Source organism: Strongylocentrotus purpuratus, unplaced genomic scaffold (assembly GCF_000002235.5).
Source record: "Strongylocentrotus purpuratus isolate Spur 01 unplaced genomic scaffold, Spur_5.0 spur5_scaffold_17, whole genome shotgun sequence".
Lineage (NCBI taxonomy): Eukaryota > Metazoa > Echinodermata > Echinoidea > Camarodonta > Strongylocentrotidae > Strongylocentrotus > Strongylocentrotus purpuratus.
The window spans coordinates 15,093,598-15,117,814 of NW_022145602.1; the positions used below are offsets into that span (position 1 = coordinate 15,093,598).

General features: G+C 38.8%; 1 protein-coding gene across 2 annotated transcripts; it reads right to left on the reverse strand.

Moving 5' to 3' along the window:
* Nucleotides 1-15: 15 nt before the first annotated feature.
* On the reverse strand, nt 16-16,645 carry LOC115924919 (glutamic acid-rich protein-like). 2 transcript variants are annotated; one of them, XM_030987797.1, is made up of 4 exons: nt 16,155-16,645; nt 12,915-13,218; nt 2,530-2,938; nt 16-1,690 (listed from the first exon to the last, which is right to left on the reverse strand). In XM_030987797.1, the coding sequence occupies exons 2-4, from the start codon at nt 13,193-13,195 to the stop codon at nt 179-181; spliced, it is 2,202 nt and encodes a 733-aa protein (XP_030843657.1). In that variant the 5' UTR covers nt 13,196-13,218; nt 16,155-16,645; the 3' UTR covers nt 16-178. The 2 variants fall into 2 exon arrangements, with proteins under 2 accessions (XP_030843657.1, XP_030843658.1); XM_030987798.1 differs by lacking the exons at nt 12,915-13,218; nt 16,155-16,645 and adding an exon at nt 4,467-4,587.
* Nucleotides 16,646-24,217: the final 7,572 nt, after the last annotated feature.

The following is a 24,217-nucleotide window of genomic DNA, read 5'->3' on the forward strand; positions in this document are numbered from 1 at the left end:
TAATAATTTACTGTTCATAGATGATTTTTAAAATAATTAGCAGTTTTCTAGGTGTAAACTTTTTTTGGACTCACACTGTATACAACAAAACAAAAACATCTGTTGTGTCGACTTATATTTTCACTTCACAAAGTGTAGTGAAATATATATATTAATCAATGTTTCGTAGTTGAAAGCTCTACTCGTCATTTTCTTCTTCATCGTCATCATCATCGTCGTCGTCGTCATCGTCATCATCATCATCATCATCATCGCTCAACATTGACATCAAGCCTTTTCTTTTAGTTTTACCGTCGTCTTCTGGTTTGGATTTGAAGGACGCCATACTCTCGAGTCTGTTGGAGAGGGTCTTGCCAAGCCCCTTCTGCCCCCTCCCCGCCCTCTCCTTGCGCGATCCATGAAACGCAATCATTGAATAATCTACAAACGATTCCCTCTTGGCCAACTTCTCCTCCTCTCTCTCTTTCATCCGTTTTCTCATAATCAAAAACTTTTCCTTGTCGCTCAGTTTGGGTTTATCTTCCTCCACCGGCGACTCGGAAGTCGAAGTCTCGGGTTTTGTCCCAGTAGATTCCTGATCGCTGGCAACCGATGCTGATCGGGTATCCATATAGGGTGATGACGAAGATAGCGATGGCAACCGGTTTTCGGTTTCTGATTCTACCGTTTCTACTGTTTCAGATTTTACTGCTTCTTCCGCTACGTCCACAGATTGTGCGATACTTGAAGTCTTTGATTTCGTCGATTTTGACGATTTCGACGATTTCGACGATTTCGACGATTTCGACGATTTCGACGATTTCGACGTTTCACTCTGGGTCTTTTTCATTGTTTTGAACGATTTTGTAGAAGGTGACGGTAACGGTAGAAAGTCCGGCTGCGTTGTGATGGGTTCATCCATCATCAGCGGCGGCTCGATATCATTATCACTATCATTATCATGGCTATCGTCGCTATCCTTCTCCTGTCGTCTGCGGAGTTTAATCCTCCGCGACTTTTTCGTGCGTAGGTAATCCACGCGCGATTTGTCCGTTTGATGAGCGCCCTCCACACTACATGCTTCGCAGCTTCTGCGGAAATGCGTCGGAGAATGCGAGGGTGCGCGCGCTGGCCGTCTGCGCTTCTCTCTATCTCGCCTCTCCTGAATTTTCTTCTCTTCCTCCTCCACATTTATATTCAACACATCCAAGTCATTGATATGCGATTGTACGTAACGAATATCAAAGTTGAGATCGACGTGAGGGCGTGGATTTCGCAAATCTAACGCTTCAAATATGGCAAGCGGCTCGCTGTTGGCGATTGTCATGTTCTCAATAACTTCCGAGGCTTCGTCATTTTCCAATTCCTTCTCCACCATGTCCTTGTACCGTTCCTCCGAACTCCGCTCGTCCATTTTCAGCCGGAGTCCTCCGTTCATGGCGGAGTTCTCGCGCGCCGTCTGCCCGTCAAGTTGCTGTCTGACAGCGCGTAACTTCTTGCAGAGCGCGACGTCGAGTTGTTCCTTCGCGTGGATGAGCCGACGATAGGTAGGCGAGTTGCTGCGAGAGTGGTACCCATGTTTCGAAAGCTCAACGATGACTTCTTTCTTGGAGTCTCGGTGGTGTCTTCTCTGAGATGTGTTTGATTCCAGTCCAAATGGAAGCGTGCTCTTGCGGGGTGATATCGTAGGTGCCCCGTTGACGATGCTCACCTGCAAGTAATGATAAATCAAAGAGGGTCAAAGGTAAGACGGGATGGCACAGTGGATAAATCTACTCTTTCAAAGTTAAGTACAGGAACTCCAAATTTTTGGAGTCATATTGATAGAGATCACTTTGTCGTTTGGAGTGTAAATCCAGGCCCAAAAAACAGTTGAAACCATTCTCAAAGTACTAATTCAACCGCTAATATGGAGTGGGTTCCACTACTATAGGTTTGGAGTGTATTCCACTACTATAGGTTTGGAGTGGAATCAACTCCCAACGAAGTAATCCCCAAACGTGATCCCTAAAATCTAGACCACAGCCCATCTTATAATCAGTTGCGATTAAACGCAACTTATTTGCGAATCATATATCACAACTACATAACAGATATAGGAAATTGTAAACTTGCGATTGATTCAGATCAGTCGCAACTCTTTATAACACAGTGTCCACGATGGACTTCAATACATATATCTAGGGCCTTTGGGGCTCTTCTTTTAGATACTTGACCACGTCCCATCAAGAGCCAAACGAGAAGGGTTCAAGTTACAAGGAATACTTTTCATTTCAACAGCCAATATAGCCCAAAATCATATAGGATATAAATCGTTTATGTTATTCGCTTGATGTGGACACAGTGGTCTTGAGAAATGAAAACATTAAAGAAGATCTTGCCAAGCTTATAATATTTACCACATTATATGAATGAATAATTGTTAAAAAATATTCACTTCCAAACTACGGTCAAGCTATCTATAAATATGCAAGCATATTTGTAGTGGAAGTGAAACGTTTTAGCACAAATTCATGCTCTATGTTCTTTTAGCTTTCTTTCTAGATTTACCTTTAATCTGGGATTATTGGCCAAACTCCGTAGAGCCGAGACACGCTCAACCAACCCATCGCATGAGGCGCTGACTAGAGCATCAGCCCGCCCGTCTGTATTGTTGGAAATCATTGGGAGACTCGACGTCGAGATGGAAGAAAACCGCGACATCGAGCGAGAGGAGACCTTCGGCATCGCGCACCACGTCGATGCTCTCGAGAGCTGCGGTCGAGGTCGTTCGCCGGTCACCCCGGTGAGGTTGATCTTCGGTGTACGGAGCTCGGCCACAGTGTGCGATCTCGTCAAGCCGAGCTCGCGGATAGCGACGTCGGAGCGAGCCTGGCGTCGAGTGAGTTGCGGCGAGACTATGGTGGTGAAGGAGTGGCGGTCCGTAGCACGAGAGGCCACACCATTGTGGACCCAGCTTCTGTAAAATGAAAAGAGGTGCAAAGACGATGATGAGGAAGATGCCTTTGAAAGAAAGTTGACATAAAGGAACTTATTATATTATGCACTGTGACATATAGCTCAGGGGGTAGGGGGCACATGCCCTTAAATCGAAATAACTGACAATGAAAAGGGAGAAAAACATACAAAAAAGGGGTAATGGAAAAGAGAAAGGGGAATGTAAAGAGAGAACCTACGCCCCATCCCCATATTATCCACTTAAACAATGACCTTGTTAACTTTTCATTTCATTCACAGAGCAACACCATTGTCCCCCCCCCCGATGCTGGTGTCCCCTTCATTTTTAGGGGTAGGCATATGATGATGTCGCTAAAACTCTACGCCATTTGTCTTCTTCAGGAGGTGTTTCCCGATGCAGGTCATCGAGGGGGGGGGGGGGCGCATGGTGTCGACAATTTTGGCAACATCATTAAATATACACTGTTACCCATCAATTACTCTGTTACCTCTTTTCATGAAATAATTGCTACAAACTTGACCCATTCCCGACAGAAAAATTATAAAACTTCTCATAACTTGATTGAGCAGTCTCTATAATTCTTATGACTCTTAAGATAATAACGTTCTGAGAATATATAAAATTTATTTATCGACAACAAACAACATTCCGATAATCGTCTCCGATGAAAAGAGGCAAACAAATGTTTTATCATTATGGGCAAAAGCATGTATATCAACTTTTTAAAATCTTTACTGATCAAAAATCAAATAAACAAAATTACAGAATAATGTTTTTTTTAAAGTATTTACAGAATTATACAAAGCAGCATTGTAGACACACTAAACAATTAACAAGCTCGGTTCTCCACTATTTGAAATGTAAAGGAAGTTTGGTTTTCTTTTTTGCTAGGAAATATTCTTAAACCGCGTTGGATTTTAGCTGCATTACATAGATTATGTGTTGCTAGGTATGACAAGCATTATTGCTTGCCCTATCTAACAACATGTAATACATGTATATGCAATATGCTTTCTGACTATTTAATTAAACAATTCGTATCAAGGCACTTCACGTAGTCTAGATATTAAATTTGGTTACATTGCGAAAATGGCCTATTTGATCACAGACCGTCACATGCACCTCAAAATACTCCGCATCTCATTATGAAATTGATAAGGGCACCTGATCTTGCGAAACTCGTGAGGTACGTCAATTTGTATAATTTTCCTCAGTCTCAATTTCTACATGAATGTAAATAATTATAATTATAGCATAAGGTTGTCTCTACTTATCTGATATTCATAAATGTGTAAAGACTTACAGAATTATCACCGTGTCTACTTATAAAACAATGTATTATGGTGAAAGCAAAGCTTGGTTTTTGTCTCTTACAGAATCTAAATTTGCTTGATATAACGTTATGACGATTTTCATACTACATGTAGTTTCATTTTGCCAATGAAAGTGATGTACAAAATTCGGGTAACATTTAGTGACCTAAACATTAAAAAAAAAAGATTGGTTTAAAAGTTTCGTTTCGACTTACTGCGTAGTCATGGTAATGTCTCTCATAATCAAACGCTTTGAAAATATGTCAGTTCGAGGTCATAAACCATGTTAGGTACAAATCCCACCGCTGACGCAACAATAGTTCATCCACAAGACATTTTAGAATCACAATGCCCATAGGTATATCGGGTAGTATATGTATAATTCCTTGGTAGTTTTAAAGTCTCGAGAAGAGTGTAACGTTGAGATTAACGAAGTGAGTCATCTTCACGCTTGAATCTGCATAGGTCACTGTTCAAGATTGGAGTCATTCTATGACTATCTGAAAGCTAAAACATTTGTTTTGTTGTTTTTCTTTTGGATGTTTCCTTGTTATGCTTGTGAAACCTCCCATGACAGCAGACATACACGTAGGTTGACAAACCGGATAAATAAGTAAATTCTGGCACTTTTTTTTTAAATGATGACGCCAATGGTTATCTCCTTTCAAACGAATCCTGTTGACTCCATCTCCGTAGCAAACGCGTGTACATTCTTACAGATGCTTAATATCCGAAATCCAGGAGATAAATATTCAAACGGCAGTACAGATTCTACGGACGGTCGGGGCAGAACTGGTCTCCTTTCACTAATCTTATCGACAAGGGTTCCCCGAGCCAAGGAAGTTTCGCCGAAGCGTAAAAGCCTCCGTTCTCCATAATCATCTGAAACAAACAGATTCTTCTACCCGTAAACAAACGAAAGTTCCTTCAATTCAAGAAAATAAAATCATTCACCAAGAGCTCAGAGAATCAAGCAAACTCCTTACTACACAGAAACATCCAAGAAATTGATGCAATCCGATGGAAAGTACAAGAGATGTCTTCTACAAGAAGAACAGGCCAACGTTGCCACGCGTGCCACAAACCGTTTTGAAGATGTATCTGTGACACAGCGGTGATGTTAAGTGCTGTCTCGCCAGTAAACAAAAAGGACTCTCCCTTTCGACTGTCTGTGTTCAGAGCCGCTACAATCAATATTGATTAAGTTGTGTCCGATAACTATGATCGGACCGGTTTTTAGGCGGTCTGTTAATTCAGTTGTTAGGTATAGACTTAAAGTGACTCGGTAACATTGCCTCAAATACTGGAGCAAAATCCTGGATTTACTTCATGCTGCAATCATAGTTATAAACCTTTAGGTCATTCAGGAATCCCAAAACGTTTACAAGCCGATCGCCTGTCTGATTATCAAGATATTTATGATTGGAAATCAAAATTTAATTTTTTTCGTTTTCCTAACGGTTTTTATTACACTACAGTCAATTTGGGGAAATGAGAATGGTAAAACCGGTCACTCAAAGATTTTTTACTTTTTTGAGGCACTTCATGATCATTTTTTGTTTAGGGCTTCAATATATTACACCATATCACAGACACTAATAACACGTAGGGCCGTGCATCTCAGATTTAACATTGTTAAACGATGCCTTTAAAGAGATTGCCTCCGGCTTTGGGGAGTTTCCTTTGTGTAACAATTGTGTAACAACACTTCACCCAGTGGCGTACCTGGGGTACTCCGTCAGGGGGGGCAAGCGACCGAAACAAACAAAAAAGGCGATGCTAATTTTCACTTCTGGCGAGCGAGCGAGCAAAAAAAAATCTTTAAGTAACGTTTGGTATATAAACTGGTATTGTTGCAAGTTGGGGCTGGGAACATTCACTTGTTAGCGACGTTAATTTCATTTTTTTGCAAACGAGTGTAGCGAGCAAGAAAAAAATCACTTCTTTTTTAATAATTGCCACTTAAACTTGGTTCAATTGTCCCATGCCGGGCGCGGGAACAATTATGTTTAGGATGAAGTTATACCCATTTTAGCTAGCGAGCGAAAATACATCTTTCTCTCAATGAATTGCTAAATAAAATTTGTTTCATTGTTGCAGGTAGGGGGCGGGCACAATCGTGTTTAAGGTAATGTCAATCCCATTTTGGCGGGCAGGCAACCCCCTACATTTCTCTTTTTAATGATATTGTAGCAGGTTATTAGTGGTGGGCACATCATTCCACGAGCTAGCGAGCGTAGCGAGTGAAAAAAAAAAAACTTTTCTTTTATAGGGAAAATATGGTACATAAAAATTGGGTTCATTGTTCCATGTCAGGGACGTGATTATTAAAAGCGGTGTTATTTCTATTTTGGCGAGCGAGCGTAGCGAGCGAGCAAAAAAAAAATCACTTCACTTTATAGGGAAAATATGGTACATAAATCTTGGGTTCATTGTTCCATGTCAGGGACGTGATAATTAAAAGCGGTGTTATTTCTATTTTGGCGAGCGAGCGTAGCAAGCGAGCAAAAAAAATCACTTCTCTTTTATAGGGAAAATATGGTATATAAACTTGGGTTCATTGTTCCATGTCAGGGACGTGATTATTAAAAGCGGTGTTATTTCTATTTTGGCGAGCGAGCGTAGCGAGCGAGCAAAATTTTTGTAATGATAATTGGTTCATAAATTTCAGATTTTTTTGTTGCAGGGCAGGGCTTACACAATCATTCCATTTTGGCGAGCACGCGAGCACACCAAAACTTCTTTGAATAACGTTTGGTACATAATTATTAACTGGTTATTGCAGGTTGGGGCGGGCACGTTAGCGGTGTCAATTCCATTTTGGCGAGCGAGCATAGCGAGCAAGCAAAAAAATAAATTCTCTTTTAATAGAAATTAATAAATAAACTTGTTTTTATTGGTGCAGGTCAGGATGGACGCAATCGCGTTTAACGCGATTCAATTCCTTTTATTCGCGAGCGTGTGTAGCGAGCGAGAAAAATGAATTAGTCTCTTTTAGTAACATTTGGTACATAATTGTGTGTTATTGTTGCCATGGTTGCAGGTCGGGGCCCGTCGGGGCAGGCACAATTGTATTCCAGGCAATACTAATCCTTTTCTTTTTTCAGGGGGACGAGCAAGTGAAAACATTTAATACAAAATAGGCTAGCAAGCAGTTCGCGCCAGCGAAGAGTTTCAAATTTGTTATATCACTTATATTTTCCTATTTTCATTTGTTTTCATTTTTCAGGGCCGTATGCGGAATATTTTTCTGGTGGGGGAGGGGGAAAGATGCGTTAAAAGTTTTCGAAGAATTTCAAAAGCAAAAGGAGTGAAGGGAGTTCGAGCGACCGAACTGGTCATGAGGGTACTTTTGCATTTTCAAAAGTAGAATTGAAGGATTTGGTATAGACCTACACTACATTTTCAGGAAAAAAACTGTAAGTTTTCAATATATCTGGGGTCAACTGCCCCCCCCCCCCTGGTGCGTACGGCCATGGTCTTTTTTTTTTTTAATTCCCCATTTTTATTCCTTTCCTTTTCTCTTCCCTTTTTCTTCCTTTTCTCTTCTTCCTTTTTTCTTTCCTTTTTTTCCTTTTTTCTCTTTCTTTCCTTTTTTCTTCCCTTTTCCTTTTTTCTTTTTCTTTCCTTTTCCTTTCTTTTCTTTTCTTTCCCCTTTTTCTTTTTTTTTCCTGGAGCCCGTCAGGGGGGCACTCTGCCCCCCCTGCCCCCCCCATAGGTACGCCACTGACTTCACCTCTTTGAGGACGACATGTTCTCATTGAATATAAGTGAAAGGGATGACAAAGAGCGCTCCTTGAAGGTTCTCTCTTACATTATAATCGCTGAGAAAAACAGAATCGCCAGGAGTAAATTTGATTCAAAGCCTGTTTCTTTGTAAATAGGAGATGGAATATAGCGAGTCCCACGGTATATGCTCTTCTGGAAAAGAAGATAGGTACATGTTTTCATGGTAATACTTCAAAACCCGCAGTGATAAGATGTATTGGCACATTGAAGTTGATTATAATAGCTGCATGAAGGCATGTTTGCCGGAAACATGCATCTAATATCCAAGATTTAAAATCACATCCAGCGACCTGTTTCACAAAGCCCTTTTTTCAATGACAAATGACAAATATCAGTGACAAATCAGCTGATAACCAATCAGAAGCAAGGATTTCAGTAGCTTACAACAAAAACTTCAATTTGTCACTGATGACAAGTTTTGTGAAACACCCCCTGATGCACGCATACAGGCAAGCCTATACATTATACTTCATTTCCAAAAACTAGGAGCGACATAAATCGACGAGTACGCCCACAATTTGCCAGTCACACCACTGCAGTGGCATAAAATCCTATCACTCAATTATAAATTGTCATTATTAGACTTGAGAGTTTAATAAAATTATTTTGCATGTATGAAGGAAAGGCCCGTTTCCTCCTGATCTAGGAAAAACATGCTAATTTCTAAAGAGTCGCAGAAATCGATGGATGTAATGTGTCTGGCGATTCGCATGGCAGGACGGGTCCTTTCATCTTATTGATTATCATGTTTTTAGGAACAATGGACGATCGATGGTTGGAGGTGGTAAACAAGACATTAGTTGTCCGGAAACGACGGACCAAGGATTGGGTCACCTACAGGAGGGGGTAAGAAGGAGGGTGTGGTCTTACAACCTCCGGTAGAATTCCAGTTGAGATGAGGTGTGCAGAGAAGGAGGGGGGGGGGGGGGGTAAGAAGGGTGTGGTCTTACACCCTCTGGTAGATTCTCCAGTTTAGATGAGGTGTGCAGAGAAGGGGGGGGGGTAAGAAGGGTGTGGTCGTACACCCTCTGGTAGATTCTCCAGTTTAGATGAGGTGTGCAGAGAAGGAGGGGTTAAGAAGGGTGTGGTCTTACACCCTCTGGTAGATTCTCCAGTTTAGATGAGGTGTGCAGAGAAGGAGGAGGTAAGAAGGGTGTGGTCTTACACCCTCGGAGCGGAGCGCAGGTGTGTCATTTCCAGCCGACAGTTGAAAGAAACAAAGAGTTGAAAGGGAGAGAGAGAGGCTTGGGCTGTAAAAAGAGGCTTCTTGTTATCATCGCTTCAGGAAATAAAGTGTCAGAAGTTAATGTGCACGCACTAAAATGTAGTTGAAATATCTATTTTTTTTTTTTAAATGGGCATCAAAGGTATAATGAATTTACAAATGAACCATTCCCCCCACCCCGATTATTTACACTTAAGAACATGACAACCAATTTGTTCTAAAAAGAGAGTGTAATAGAGTGTGTGTGGGGGGGGGGGGAGGGGGGAAGAGAGGGGGATGGAGAGGACGAAAATGGTGAGGGATACAAAGGTAACTCAAGCATAAACAATCAAGCGAATTCACGATAAACTACCAAATACCAGTTCATTGACACGACTTACAGTAGGTATAACCAAGTCAAGAATATTTGACCATCCAACTAAACGTAAACCACACTCCAATCAAACAGCCCAACTAACCACAAAGACAATGTTTGGCAATCAATAGTCATATTGATGTGGCAAGTTGACTAGGACTCAAAAACGCAAGTCCTGCATTCTTCTCCCTGATTGGTTGAAAGTCATACAGTATCAAATTCAGACTTCCATAATTTATCCACCTAAAATTAATCAGTCAGATACACATGTATCAAATATGTTTTACCTTATTTTCTGCGTTGCGTCCGTTTATCCAATCGTAATTTGATAATAAGATTATCACTTGATGTACAGTTTAATCCAGCACATTTCAGAAAACGACTGACTCTCTCGATGTACGGATATTTCACGCTATTGATCAATTTATATCTAAATTGTTAATGAAAAGCGACGAAATTTCGGTTAACATCCCTCAAACACCAAACGAAAACTGTTGAAAAACAGAGAAGCACGTAGATTTAGTTCATACACAAGGACCAACTCTCCGTATTATGCTGTGGACTGTTATCATTCGTTATTCCTCTCCTGTTGCTAAGTATCGGTTGAACAGAACGTGAATAAAATCTTGTTATCCTTATCCGTTGGTTTTCTAATAAAGCAACTTTTGTCCCCTGTCTTTGAGTTGAAGGGTTTCTCGGGTAACCGATAATAGCAGATGTTTTAAAAAGGAAGCACAACAAGTACTATCCTTGCGAAATGCAACTGAATCGGGAGGGGGTGGCGGCCCGAGGGAGGGGCACTTTGATTAAAAATATATCAGAAGAGGATGTGGCTCTATGTAAAATTATAGCCTTGAAATATTTATCAATTTATAAGGGTGTTTTTGCTTTGGGCCGACATAGCGCTTTAAGGTTGCTTTCAAAATGTTTATGGGTTTCGGAAATCTCATTTTTCAATCATTGTACAAAATAGGCTACAAAACATTGCCAGCCAATTTAGAGACTTTTCTGTATAGTATACTTGTAGAAGGCCTGTCATTTGTCAAGTGAATTCCAAACCATTAATCAACATAATTTATGATTAAAGAAAAAATTATTTCAATTCTCAATACATTTTGTTTCATGTTACATTACGTGAAAATGAAATGCCGTTCGGACTACATGTTCAATCGTCAGAAGCTGAATGTTCGCAAAAATTAGGAGCTGCGCGAAAACTATAGTTATGCAATCGTCGACTCCTATCATGTTAATACAATTTGAGGAATTGATATGCCGTTTGGTCCACAACCAGTTCGTCTACTAGTACTACCTAATTAGTCTATTCCCATATGGTCTACACTCTGCTGTCCGTCTACTATCCACAACCATGGTCTAATAATCATTTCGTCTTCTCACCATTTGGTCTAATGACCATTTAGGCTAATAGTCATTTGGTCTAATTTTCATAAGGTCTAATCTCCAGTTATCCACTACTCATTTGGTCTATTGTTCATTAAGTCTATTAACCATTTGGTCTAATTCCCAGCTTGTCTAATGCCCATTGCGTTTACTGTCCAATCCATACGGTATAATCATTAAATCATAGATAATAGTAATCATCAAATGGTTATTGGACGAACTAGTTGTAGGCCAAACAGAAATAAACCTTTCCCGAGCACATGGGCCCTTTCAATAACAAAATGTAACCCAAGATTTCACACATTCCACCATTAAAATATGGCGTTCCCTATATTTACCGATGACTGTACAAAGATATAAATCCATAAAATGACAACTTCAAATGTAGATAGTAGTCAAGGCTACACAAGTAATTCAGCTGTAAACTAACCATGAAACATCATATTATACTTTATGTATCGAGCGGACTTTGCACAGGATAACTGTTTAGTTTTATTTACAGACAGGGTCGTTGTAAGACTATCTTGAAGTAACGAGGGAAGGGTCACAACAAAGCTGCCGACATTTTATGGCACTAGCATTCTCCAACTTCACAATAATTAAAGATTCGCCAAATTCAACATTTGGGGCGATAGCTAAAAGTACGTCGGCAGGTTTTAAATTAATGTCAGATTGTCAAGTTTACCGACAGAAAGTATACCAATATAGGCCAACAGAAAATGAACAGCGATCGGTAACAACAACAAGACTTTGAAGTTTTCCGAATAGGCTCAGTCTATAATCATTAATTGTTAATAAGATAATTATGGATTTACACACAAAATATTTTACATAAAATGTCACGACCAGGGGATACTTGCCCCCCCCCCCCCTCTCCGTCTTTTAAAACCCAATTCGGGAGACCTTACATTGACCTTTTTCTTTTTTTTTTCTTTTTGGTTCTACGAGATTTTCGGCACACCCCAATAAATAATCTTTACGTCTCTGATTGCCTGTGCTATCTTGAAGCTTGCATTATCATGTCAAGATGTTTGTAAACAAGGGTGCTAGCAAAAACAAATTTTGTCTATAATTGAAATGTTATCTATTTCAGAGACACGGTACACCTGCATGCTATTAGTAATGATCAGTCGCGTAGCTATATGGGAGGGGGAGACAGGGGCACGTACTCCCAAATGGAAGGGTGAAAAAAGAGGAAGGGGCAAGATTAATAGAAAGCAGAAAAGGTAGAGGGGGAACGGGACAAGAAAATGAGGTGCCTACAATCTCCCTCAATCTCGATAATTCAACAAAGGCGCCCCCCCCCCCCACAAAAACCAAAAAACTACCATACAATATTCCCTCGATTTTTGAATCAATGCTATGCCACTGAATGTCATGGACAATCACTAAAGCTTTATGTCTATACTTAATCGCTAACAAGGTCCTTGGTGATCCAAACTTGTCTTTGCAGCAAATTGCAAGTTTTCAATATAGTTGTTGCCTTCTTTAAACGTTCAGATGCAAATTTGATAGCAGACAACAGTTTGCGTATACTATTTCTATTAGTTGAAGCTGAATAGGAAGTTTCACACATCCCTCCTTGATGGGCATTAGTATCGCCTTTACAGCATTTACTAATGACCGGTCATTAGTAAAATTACGTGTGAGGCAAAATAAATGCCTGGTCACGTGTAGGCAGGCCCCAATACGCTCTCAACCAATCATTTGATTAGGATCCGCTTCATCATTAACACCGGACCTTGACATTTTGGGGGTTAAACTGCATGGGCGTTTTCTTTTGTTAGAGATTGCTGTTCTTATTGATGTCTTTGTTCTTCATTTTTGTGTTTGCTAGTTTTTTGTTTTTAAAGCAAAATGAGTAATCCATAGACATTGAAGTTGTGAAATACATACCCTTTATTATTTTGATGACCATTTCGCCTTCTCTCCATATCGGCCGAAGCACACAGTCCCATCCGTCCCTTTCTGTGTCCCGTCGAACGACCATTATGTGCCGCAGCCATCCTTCGGTCGTAGTACATCGAGATGTCACTAGCTGGGGTGCCCAGTGGTCTGGGACCAGAGGCTCTGCTCTTCGTGCTGGATCGTACCTGGTCCTGGCGAGCTGATGAAGGACTATGGTTCGATACAGACCTGCTTGGTGATTGGAATCGCATCTTCTCCGAGTTCGTCATTGTTGTGACGATCAGTCCTCAACCTGACAGACAATAATTAAAATGAGAAATCAATAGCAAATTATATGTCGGTAAAAAACGATCTGCATTATGATCAAAGTATATGTTTCCAAAAGAAGTAAATAACTGATATAATTATTTTCGGGTTGCATTTATATTTTTGTAAAATATATTATAATGTTCATATACATGTAACATATTTTGTTTCATGATCAAAGAAGTGAACCGATCCATCGGCGGATACCAGCTATACCGTATTGAGTGGTGAAAGCTCTTTAGGATTTGGTGTGGTAAAAGTGTGATTTTATCGGAGTGATATTGAGGTATTTATTATTATAATACCAGAGCTATTTTTGAGATTTCTGAGCTATCCCCCCCCCCCCGTATAAGATAAACTGAAATTATAGTAGATGACTAGATGTGATCTAAAAACCTTAAACCTGCCCATGAAATGTTTGTTTGTTTGTTTGTTTGTCTGTTTGAGGAATGTTTGACATGACTACTAAGAAAGTATACGCTTCAAGTAAGCAACCAGGGGACCGACGGCTATGAGTACTCTCCAAGGAACGTATGCGGATTAATGCCTTACCCAAAGGGCACAACCGCATTGAATTGGCTTCGAACTCGGAACCTCCCGGTTACTAGACCACTGCACTACCACTGGGCCACATTATACCATAACGTCTCAATCATGTCAATACAATCATGGACTTCATAATACTAGAAGTGGTCCATGCCCCGGTTGTTAGTAATTAATGCCCCCAAAGTCTCGACAGTTTATTATCTGGTACTTCAAATATTGATTCAGTCTTTTGCGGTTCTGCCTGACATGCATGCAGGCTATCCGTATAGATATCAACAAACACTAGAAAGCACTACTAAGTGGTAGTACACCCGTGAAAGGAATACGGCTTCATTAGCAGCTATTGACTTTGAAATTATCACGTGAAACAAAATGGAATCCGGAAGGCTTGGAGAAACCATCATGCACCTGTCACGTGTCACAATATTATTTTCGGGACTAATTATCTTTGCACTTTTATGCCATTGGCAGCGGCGTAGATACAGGTGGGCTTGGGGTACGCCCCACCCCGTCGGATGGTGGAAAATGAAACTGTTAACCAATTCAAAACTTGTCTTAAGACACATTTACTCTGTTCACATTGATGTGTATTACATAATGCATTATAATTTGTAGGCTTATTTGCACTTTTTTGTTTTTGTTTAATAATAATTTGTTTATCAGTCTATTTTGTTTGTTATAGCGCTTATAGAGAATTCGGTGGTAAGCGCTTTATAAGTAACGTTATTATTATTATTATTATTATTATTATTATTATTATTATTATTATTATTTAAGGAGGTAGAGAGAGCGAGAGCGACAGAGACAATCGGGTAATGCATTATTGTTATCTTGCTAAAAAAAAACTTCCAGCATTCAAGAACAGTTTGAATGTGAAACATTTACGAGGGCAGCCTGGGTAAAGCAAACGAAATGGAATACAACACATTACATGAAAATATAGTACACCGTGTAATATATATAGCCTTAGCAAAGGATGGTATCGTAATTTCAAAAGCTTCTTTGAAATAGTTTCGCAAAATATACCGACCAAAACATCCTTTCGAAACCATGGTACTGGAAATATTACAGATGCACGTATACTATCGGCCGAAAATTCAGTCTTTTGTTGTGAAAATGAAACCTAAAAAAAAAAGCATTTATTTTCTATAAAATCTCAGTGGGGGATGACGTTTTTGATGATTAATTGGTTGACGATGGTTTGTCCTGGTATATGGTTTTTCGAAATGTTGTGGACGTCTTTGACGGAAAGAGAGAGAGAGAGAGCAAGCGGGCATGTGTAAATCGATGGGCGGCAGGTAGATGCTCAATGATTTATAGGGGGAAGTTGGTTCAAGTTTTAACATTATTATATTTGACTATCATAAAACATGCGAGTTGTTGCGGGTAATAATATTGTAAGCGCTTTCGTCAGAGCAAGTCAGAGCCAAGAGTTGCCAGGTCACAAAGAGGTTGCCAGTGGTCGGGTATTGGTCTCCGGGTAATTTTGGTCGGCTGGACGTTTTTTACACCGTTAGGTAACTGATTCTTGCAGATTGGTTGTCGACGGTAGCAGCTTTTTTGGTTGTCGAAGTTTACAACCGGTCGTATCTGCGCAATGCAAGTGCGGCTGAAAATGGGCTATCATTCTGTTTCTGTTCCTCTGGTTTTTTGTTTTTATTTATTTCGTTGTACATTCTTTCGATCTAATTGCTGTTGTTTTTCAATTCATAATATACGATTTGTCTTGCTTATATATGTAGCGCATTGTTTTACCGACATTATACTCTTGTCACTTTTGAAATGAAATGATGTACCTACCACTTAAGTAGGGCCTAAATTAAGGACTAGGAAGTTACACTGTCAATCAAACCGTTCAATAGTTCTGCCATGTCTTTAAGAGCTTTCAGTTAATGTTGATGACACTTGACAACATTCTCAAGTTTAAGGCGTACATATCATAATTATATCAACATCATCAACACGCATATAAACAAAGAGAGAAAGAACCAATCGTATTATAAGCCTATCAATATAAACTCTGGAAGTTCGGATAGTAGATTCAATCGAGCAAACATGAGTTTGAATTTCGTGACTCTACCATTAATATTGATTAGAAATATTGGCATATATTTTTTTGCAAATTAAACATCCAGAAGAGATTAATCTGACCCGCTGAACGAACACCAGCTGTGCAAGTTCTTCAAAATACAATGGTGGCACATGCATAGCCTGTCGTATATAGAACACATATTCATCTTCATGATTGCAGAGGGGAATAGCGTAAATAAGTTATTGAACTTTAATCCCTGTCTGCCAATGTACGATTACAATCAAACATTTTTGTATGCCAAAGCAATTAATTGCACTGATTTAATTGAAGATGAGAAAGCTTACCAATATTACAGCATGACACAAAGCGACACATGATGGATAATTAGCCTGTATTCAAATTTATATAAGCCCTGTATATCACAACGATATGGGATGAGATAGTTTCCAAATTAAAAGTCAAAATTAATTAGCCATGATTCCGTAGCAATTGCAGTTATATCCAGTGAATTAAATCCATGTTTCCAGGTATGTAGATCTCTTACGCGATCTTCGGATAGCTTTAACTTCACTTCTAATCAATCGACCTCGGTTGTTTGGCGCAATGCTGAATGGGACCTGCTTGCTAATAATGGTCTTACAGGCGGTTCTCGGCTGCCGAGATTTGCTCTGGGATATTGAATAGAGCCAATGGGGCGAGATACGAGAATATTGACTCAGTGCAAGTCTAAATTACTTGTTTTAAACATTTCGGCTTAAAGTGATTCGCCTTGTTTCCCGATTCGCCATTCATTTATGAGCTACACCCTTTTGAGACTTAAATGGTAATGATGTAAAAAATGTTTAAATATTGAATAAACTTATTCAACTAACTCTGTTTACAAACAACTAACAGGTTTGGTTGCCTCTCTAATCACGCCATGTTTCTATTATTATTAGTTGACTAAAAAATATTTAAAAAATATTACTACTTTTACAAAAATCAACAGGTTTAAGTTTCATTCGTCACCTCTCGAACATGCAACTATGGCTGTCATTCCCACCAGATAATAATTTGCTCTCACGAAGAAAAAAAATCAGAGAGAGAGAGGGGGAGGGAGAATTCCGAGCTAGGGCCGATAGGGGCCGGACTCAAAAAGCCAGTTATGCAATTAGGAAATTAAGCCTTTCACATTGCTGTGAATTGCTATATCAAAAGGGGAAATAAAATTAGTGTACATAGGCTAGTAACGACAGTCTATCGCTAAAGATTCTGGAAATCAATGTGCACTTGTTTCACACGTTTGGGCCGAAATAGCTCAGGGGCAGAAGAACTACAAGGCCGAGCTTTTCCACAACACCGACGGGTTTTTCTATTCATTCGATAAGTCACCTAACAACGCGATTTGTTTGTGCTATTGAGTACTCTGTGTACCAGTTCGTTCTTATTCACGAGTATCAAAAAGAAAGACACTCTGCTTGTCAAGCTTGTGGACTATAGGTCTCGCTTGAAAAGCAGGATTTATAATGTTTTTGAGAAAACCATTCTAGCGTAAACCCGGGCGTAAACCGCCCTCACCACCGGGTCTGTTCAAATTCTATAGGCGTAAGAGGATCCGAGATTTAGCATTGTGACGTCAGTGATTGAGTGGAACTAAATCTCAAAGTAAAATGCAAGGGACTCTGATTTTTTTCCCCAAAAAAGTTAGAAGACTTAATTATAGGCAAGCTACTATTTCGTCTTTATCAACCTTATCGAGTTCATATTTCTTATAATAGCAATTAACGTACTGGTAATGTAGACTTTCAAAATAACATAGGAATTAGAAAAATGTCAAAAACGATGCTGATTGCATTTCTGACTCCGATGGAGTCTTTCTCCTTTTTGCGGGGAACATAATATACTGTCGATTATAATATTTCCAGGAGTAGCGCTTATAGGAAACAAGGGAAACGCTCTCGGCGGTCTCGCCTGCATAACGCAATTCAACATGATAAACCAGAACGTCAATGACGTAGCGCTCATCCGCATCTCGTAACAACAAATATCGTAAATTTATGTGGTACACTTTTGAACTGGTCAAAAAATAAAAATTTGATGCCCTGGAAGGGACATAATTTCATTTCATTTGCATAAAGTACCATAAATAATCAATGGAGCAGAATCTCACAATTCTGTGTAGAAGTTTAGTCGGTTCCAAATTTAGCTCTGCCAGATAAGGCAAACCAAATCAAAATCGGTCAAGAAATGAGGGAAAAGAAGCAATTTTTGTTATTTTTTGAATAAATTTGCATAAATTACCATAATTAATTAATGGAGAACAATTTCAAAATTCTGTGTAGAAGTTTAGTGTACGAAAGTTAGCTCTACGATATTATGCAAACCAAATCAAAATCGGTCGAGAAATGAAGGAGAAGAAGTCTTTTTTGTGATTTCTAATAAATTTGCATACATTAGCATAGATAATGAATTTCACGATTCTGTGTAGGAATTTTAAAATCCCCCTCCTAGCCCTATCATATGAAACAATCAGAATCAAAATCGGTTGAAAAAAACGAAGAAGAAGCATTTTGAAAATCTTGATGTTGATGCCACAGCAAAGTCTAAGTTTGTTGACCTTAAATGACCTTTGACCTTAACTTAGTGACCTGAAATTCTACTCACATGATTGGGGAGATTTGATAACCCAATAGTCCAAGTTTCATTGACTAAGAACTTATACTTTCAAAATTATATCAAAAATTCAAAAACTTAACCTTAGGTTAAGTTTTCCATGATGATGCTACAACATAGTCCAAGTCTGTTGACCTGAAATGACCTTTGACCTTGACTTTGTGATCTGAAATTCTACTCACATGATTGGGGATACTTGATTACCCTATAGTCAAAGTTTCATTGACTAAGAACTTATACTTTAAAAATTATATCAAAAACTCAAAAACTGTCGTCCATCATAAAGAAGGGCTTCTTTGCCCGATTACTTTCTGCTTTCGAACAAATGAACCAGTTGGATTGCAGCGTGTGAAAGATGTAGAAAAAATGTAAAAATATATTTTATATTTATATATACTTGTATATATATTTATTCACAATATAAATTTATCAACTACACTACTTCACTGTGAGAAATCTTATTGTTCCATAATTATAGTTCCACCAGAGTCACGGCCCTGCTAAGTATTTTACACATGTGAATAAATATTTTGGGGCTATTTTTTCTTTACTATTATTCCTAGAAAAAATGATTATTTTTCAACTAATCTCTTATAGTAAAAGAGGAAAAATATATAAAAACATATTTTGAACAAAATTAGATGAATAAAATATATTCAGAGTTGAAAATAGTCCAAATACACATTTACGTGCTTTTTTTTCTCGACTACTATAAGTTTATTTTGACTATAGGACGCCGATCATCCCACGTTCTTTGTGTTTGCGGGTGAGGCGCCCTTCCTCTTCTGAAAAAAACAAAGTGCAATCCTAAAAAAAAAAAAAAAACATTACTTCCACAATTTTACCGGGAGGGAAGCTAGTCGCATTCGAGCTAAAAGAACTTCTGGAAATGACAGCAAGAATCAGAATTGATAAAGTTTGGAAAGGACTTGCATATCATTGTCCATCCCGGATATATATTGCAAACCTGTTGACGATAATTATGTGTAAACAGAAAGCAACACGCATGCAATGCCTGACGTTATACCTCACACACTGACTAGAGCTGGAAGTAAAAAATAAAAAATCTTTGTACTAGTTGTTAAAATGACAATTTCTCTACACTAATACGAGCTTGTTGTTAATACTATTACTTTACAATATCTTTCTCTCTCTCTCTCTCTCTCTCTCTCTCTCTTCCATACCATTTTAAGTCATGTTGTAGTCTTGATTAGAGCAATTCCCGTGCGACATGTCTTAAAAGTATTTTGCATTTTATTTCATAATTAATTCGGAAAGTAAAGACGAAATTAAATCTAGGCTACTGGCTGTACACCACTAGTCTCTATAACATTACATCTTGGGCAATAGAGCCACATCAGTGACTCCCAAAAGAGCCCTCGCCGATCTGAGGGATGTTATGAGCAACCAACATCCTTTCATCAATCCACACAGACACCAGGAGGAATCAAAAGAAATGCATTCTTGCATGGCTAGACCTAATACAGAACGCCTTCGGGAGTGTCCCCCATGCCGCAATCCACTAGGTGCACCTAACAGCCTAGTATCTTTGGTACAAGAAATCTACTCAAGAGCCTCAACATCTTTCAGATCACCTAATGGACAGACCCCAAGCATCCCAATCCGCTCTGGGGTGAAGCAAGGATGTCCACTGTCAGCAATCCTTTTTAACTTGGTGATAGAGCTGATATTACGATCTGTGCAGAACATCAACCACCTAACCAGAGTCTATGGCAAAGATGTGTCAATCCTGGGACCCGTTTCACAAAGCCTTTTTTCAATGACAAATGACAAATATCAGTGACAAATCTGCTGATAACCAATCAGAAGCAAGCATTTCAGTAGCTTATAACAACAACTGTCACTTGTCACTGATGACAAGTTTTGGTGAAACACCCCCTGTGTATGTTGACAACTAAGTCCTCACCAGTGACTCTGAAGAGGTTCAGCTTGACACCGCAAGTGAAGTTGCAACCGCTCTAGGAATGATCTTCAAGCCAACAAAGTATGATTCGTCGACCCTCAACTGCAAGAGAGTGAATAAAGTTCTCCCTGCGTCGTATACGGTTCAAGACCATGCCATTCCTGTCTTGAATGAGGAACAGCACCAATGGTATCTTGGTGTAACCTTGGGGCTCTATCGATCTGATGGTAACACTGTCTCCCCGACTACTAGACTCGTCCAAGACATAGAAACCATTGCTGGCTCCCTCCTTGCACCATGGTAGAAGCTGGACCCATACACGTCTTCATCCATCCCCGTCTTACCTTCATTTTAAGTGCAGGGGGGGGGGGGGTGTTTCACAAAACTTGTCATCAGTGACAAATGGCAGTTTTTGCTATAAGCTACTGAAATCCTTGCTTCTGATTGGTTATCAACATATTTGTCACATATTTTTGTAATTTGTCATTGAAAAAAAGGCTTTGTGAAACGGGTCCCTGGAGAGATCTAGAAACATCACCTCACACGCCTTACACAAACACTAAACAGAACGACTAAGAAGATCTGAAGTCTCCCAACGAGATCTACCAAAAACATCAGCTTTGCAGATAAAACTGCTGGTGGCTTAATTAGGCATCCAACACCCAAAGAAGGAGGCTGACATACAGACTGTCATCCAAGGCATTGTATGATGTCTTCAGGGATGCGTGTGTGAAATTGGATTTCACAGGCGTGTATCAATCAGATATGATTATTTACGTCTGGGGAACGACCTTTAACGTCACCATCCGAAAGACGTGACTCAGTTTCGAACCTGCGTCCTCGGCTGAATCCAGTTTTCATCAAGGCCCTGGCGATTTATTTTCAGGCCATAATTTAGTTTATTTTGTGTACAAAATTGCTCATTCTAGGTGATTTCAGGCCCTCTGAGCAATTCTAATTGGCATCCCTGTGTCTTAATTACTCCGGTACATGCGTCAGTGGTATGGCTACGTACAATGTACACCATCTCCACTCCCTGGGGAGTATTCCTAACACATGGTCACCATGAGGGCATATGGCAATTACCAACACAAATGCTTTCGTCATCCTACCAGGTCCCCATTTCTCTTCTAGGTAATAACAGACATCAATGTAAAAGAGACACATAATACATTATACTTGTTGTTTAAGGATTTTATTTACATTAATGTAGTCAATACAATACCAGAGAATATGTTCATGTAACTTTTTAGTTTATTTATACTGCATCTATACTGGATTCTTCAAAAAATGGCATCATGTTAATATCATTGGTATAAGGAAAAAGAGTATTTCTTTTCCTTTTTTCATCCCCCCCCCCCCAGCACCTGACCTGACTAAAATGGAAATGATTAGGAATTTCCCATCAAATTCCCAATGCAAGTGCTTGCAATGATACAATCATAATGCCAAATGTTTTCTAGAATTATAAAATAAGATAAGAGAGGGGCAAAGAAAAAAAAAAGTATTTTAAATTTGATCACTGAACAAATAAATGCTACTAGTGGGGAAATTATCCTCTTCTTTATACAGTCTAACCTGCTTTAGTGACCACCTGTCTACAAAGACTACATTCTTTTGTTTCTCTTGAAAATGGTTTTTATTAAAACATGTACTAAAGGAACCTGTACATAAAGACCACCTGCCTATAAAGACCACCTTTCTTTTGTCCCTTGGGTAGTCTTTATAGACAGGTTTCACTGTACATGCATTTTTGAGATTCTGAATGGAAATAGCATACAAATGCAATTGATGACAGAACAGGCAATTTTTCTAGTGTTTTCAAGAATGAACCAGTTTTCAAAATTCATGACTGTTTTGAAATTGCTAAGAATGACAAAAATGTGGCAATGTCAGGTACACTACTGGGCAGATATAAACAAAACCTACAATTATGATTACATTTACATAACATTTGTGCATTCTATTTTCTGTCCCCAAACACTCAAATACAGATAATACTTTCAAATTGTCTTCCACGTACCAGTTTGCATAAGAAAAACTAATTTCTGCAGTGGTATATTTTTTCTTCCATACATGCCAACTAAACCAAAGGAACACTGAACTAAACATATCACAAACTGAACTGTTTAAGATGAGGTGGCTTCTAACTTGGTCCTCAAAATATTTTGAAGTTGCATTTCCGATTCATTATAAATTTGGTGTAAAAATGTCCAGAATCCTCGGAATATTCATGATTATGGCATCACGTTTTACATGTTTTCTATTGCAGTCCTACAGAGATCAACAAGTTTGCATTAAGATACACGAGACAAATCACCCATCTGTTTAACATACATGTACAATAAGATGTCAGGTGGCATTTTGGTTGGATACATCTTCTTAGCTTTAGGTGAAGGTCATACACAATTTCCTCCCTAAAAATGCTAATTTATTTAAGTTTGGCAAAATAATGCATGAATACGACTAAGGAATGTCACAAAAGAGTAATCCACATATCATGCACGATCAACAAATTTCATAATGAGAAAGAAGGCACTTTCATGTGTAAAAACTCAGAAAACAATCACTCCTTAAAACCAAATTATTAATTATAATTTTATTACTGTCTACCTTCAACAAAACAGATGAGGAATATTTCCAAGGACAAAAAAATATGCACAAAAGGAAATAAAACACTACATGAAAAATGCCATTACAGAATTATTGAGTAAACGAAGAAATACACAAAATGAATTTTATTGATTCATACCCAGTCCAGCTTTCATTTCTGATTTAATACTGAAACTTTGACTGATTGGGATTACGAAAACAGAGCTGCGTAAACTTGGGCTCCTTTTTTTTTAACCAGACAGGTGAGCTGTAATTAACATGTTCAATTGAATAATGGAAATTAATTAATTTTTGTGCCATCTTTGGTTAATCTCATCTCTCTTTATTCATAAATCTGGAGCTGTTGTTTCTCTCACTTGAATTTGTTTTGCAAATTATTTTTATTTTCCTTCTGCTATGATATTGGATTTGTACATCATTACTTTTAAAATGGAAGCACAAACATGTAATGACAGTCGGTCATTTATTGCCCAACTGAAGAAAAAAATTGAGAGAGAAAAACAAATCAGCCATTGCCAATAGAGTACCGAAGCTGTGACGTCATATGCTCTGGTTCCTAACCATTAGGAGCCAGAGCATATACATGTAACACTGAGTTCCTATAGGAAATATATTTATTCAGATGGTCATATCTCAGCCAATACTTAACATATTAAATTGGTTTTCGACATTTGGACATTATTTTTTTATGCTCTTTCGGAAAATGAAGACAAAATTGAGAAATTCTAAAAATAGATTTTTGATGATGTCACACTTCACCACTCTATGGAAATCAATATTCAGGAAGGAACCTCATCAAATGAAATGTCAACTTATACCCAAATAATGTTGAAATAAAGACATGGTAAAAATCAAAGGTCTTTTTTATTTCAATATGCAGGTCTTTAATTGATATAAGCTAAAACAAACCCTGTTTATCAATAGCATCTAACATGTCGTTAAATATTGATTGAAATCTCAGTATCTGAACATTTACTCCACTGATGGATAAGTTTGCAAGCATGAACAATTGTCAGTTTTAGTGCTTAACAGTGCCTGAGCAGTGAGACTATATGCAGAGTGCACAGTTGACTGCAACCCAATGGTCCTGTACTATATCTGCTCCCAACACAGCCAGGGACTGACAGGCTCCGCTCAAGACTTTATCATGGATTTGTGCTTAAGTGTCGAAAAGAGACTGAACTTGAAGACAACTGTCAGATTGCCATATTCTAAGGT

Bases quoted from the DNA above. Each gene is read 5' to 3' on its own strand.
- LOC115924919 (XM_030987797.1), bottom strand. From the start codon at position 13,195: ATGACGAACTCGGAGAAGATGCGATTCCAATCACCAAGCAGGTCTGTA. The intron at 2,939-12,914 runs GTATGTATTTCA...TTCATTTTACAG, and splicing joins GGTCATCAAAATAATAAAGG to AAGCTGGGTCCACAATGGTG. The intron at 1,691-2,529 runs GTAAATCTAGAA...CATTACTTGCAG, and splicing joins CCAATAATCCCAGATTAAAG to GTGAGCATCGTCAACGGGGC.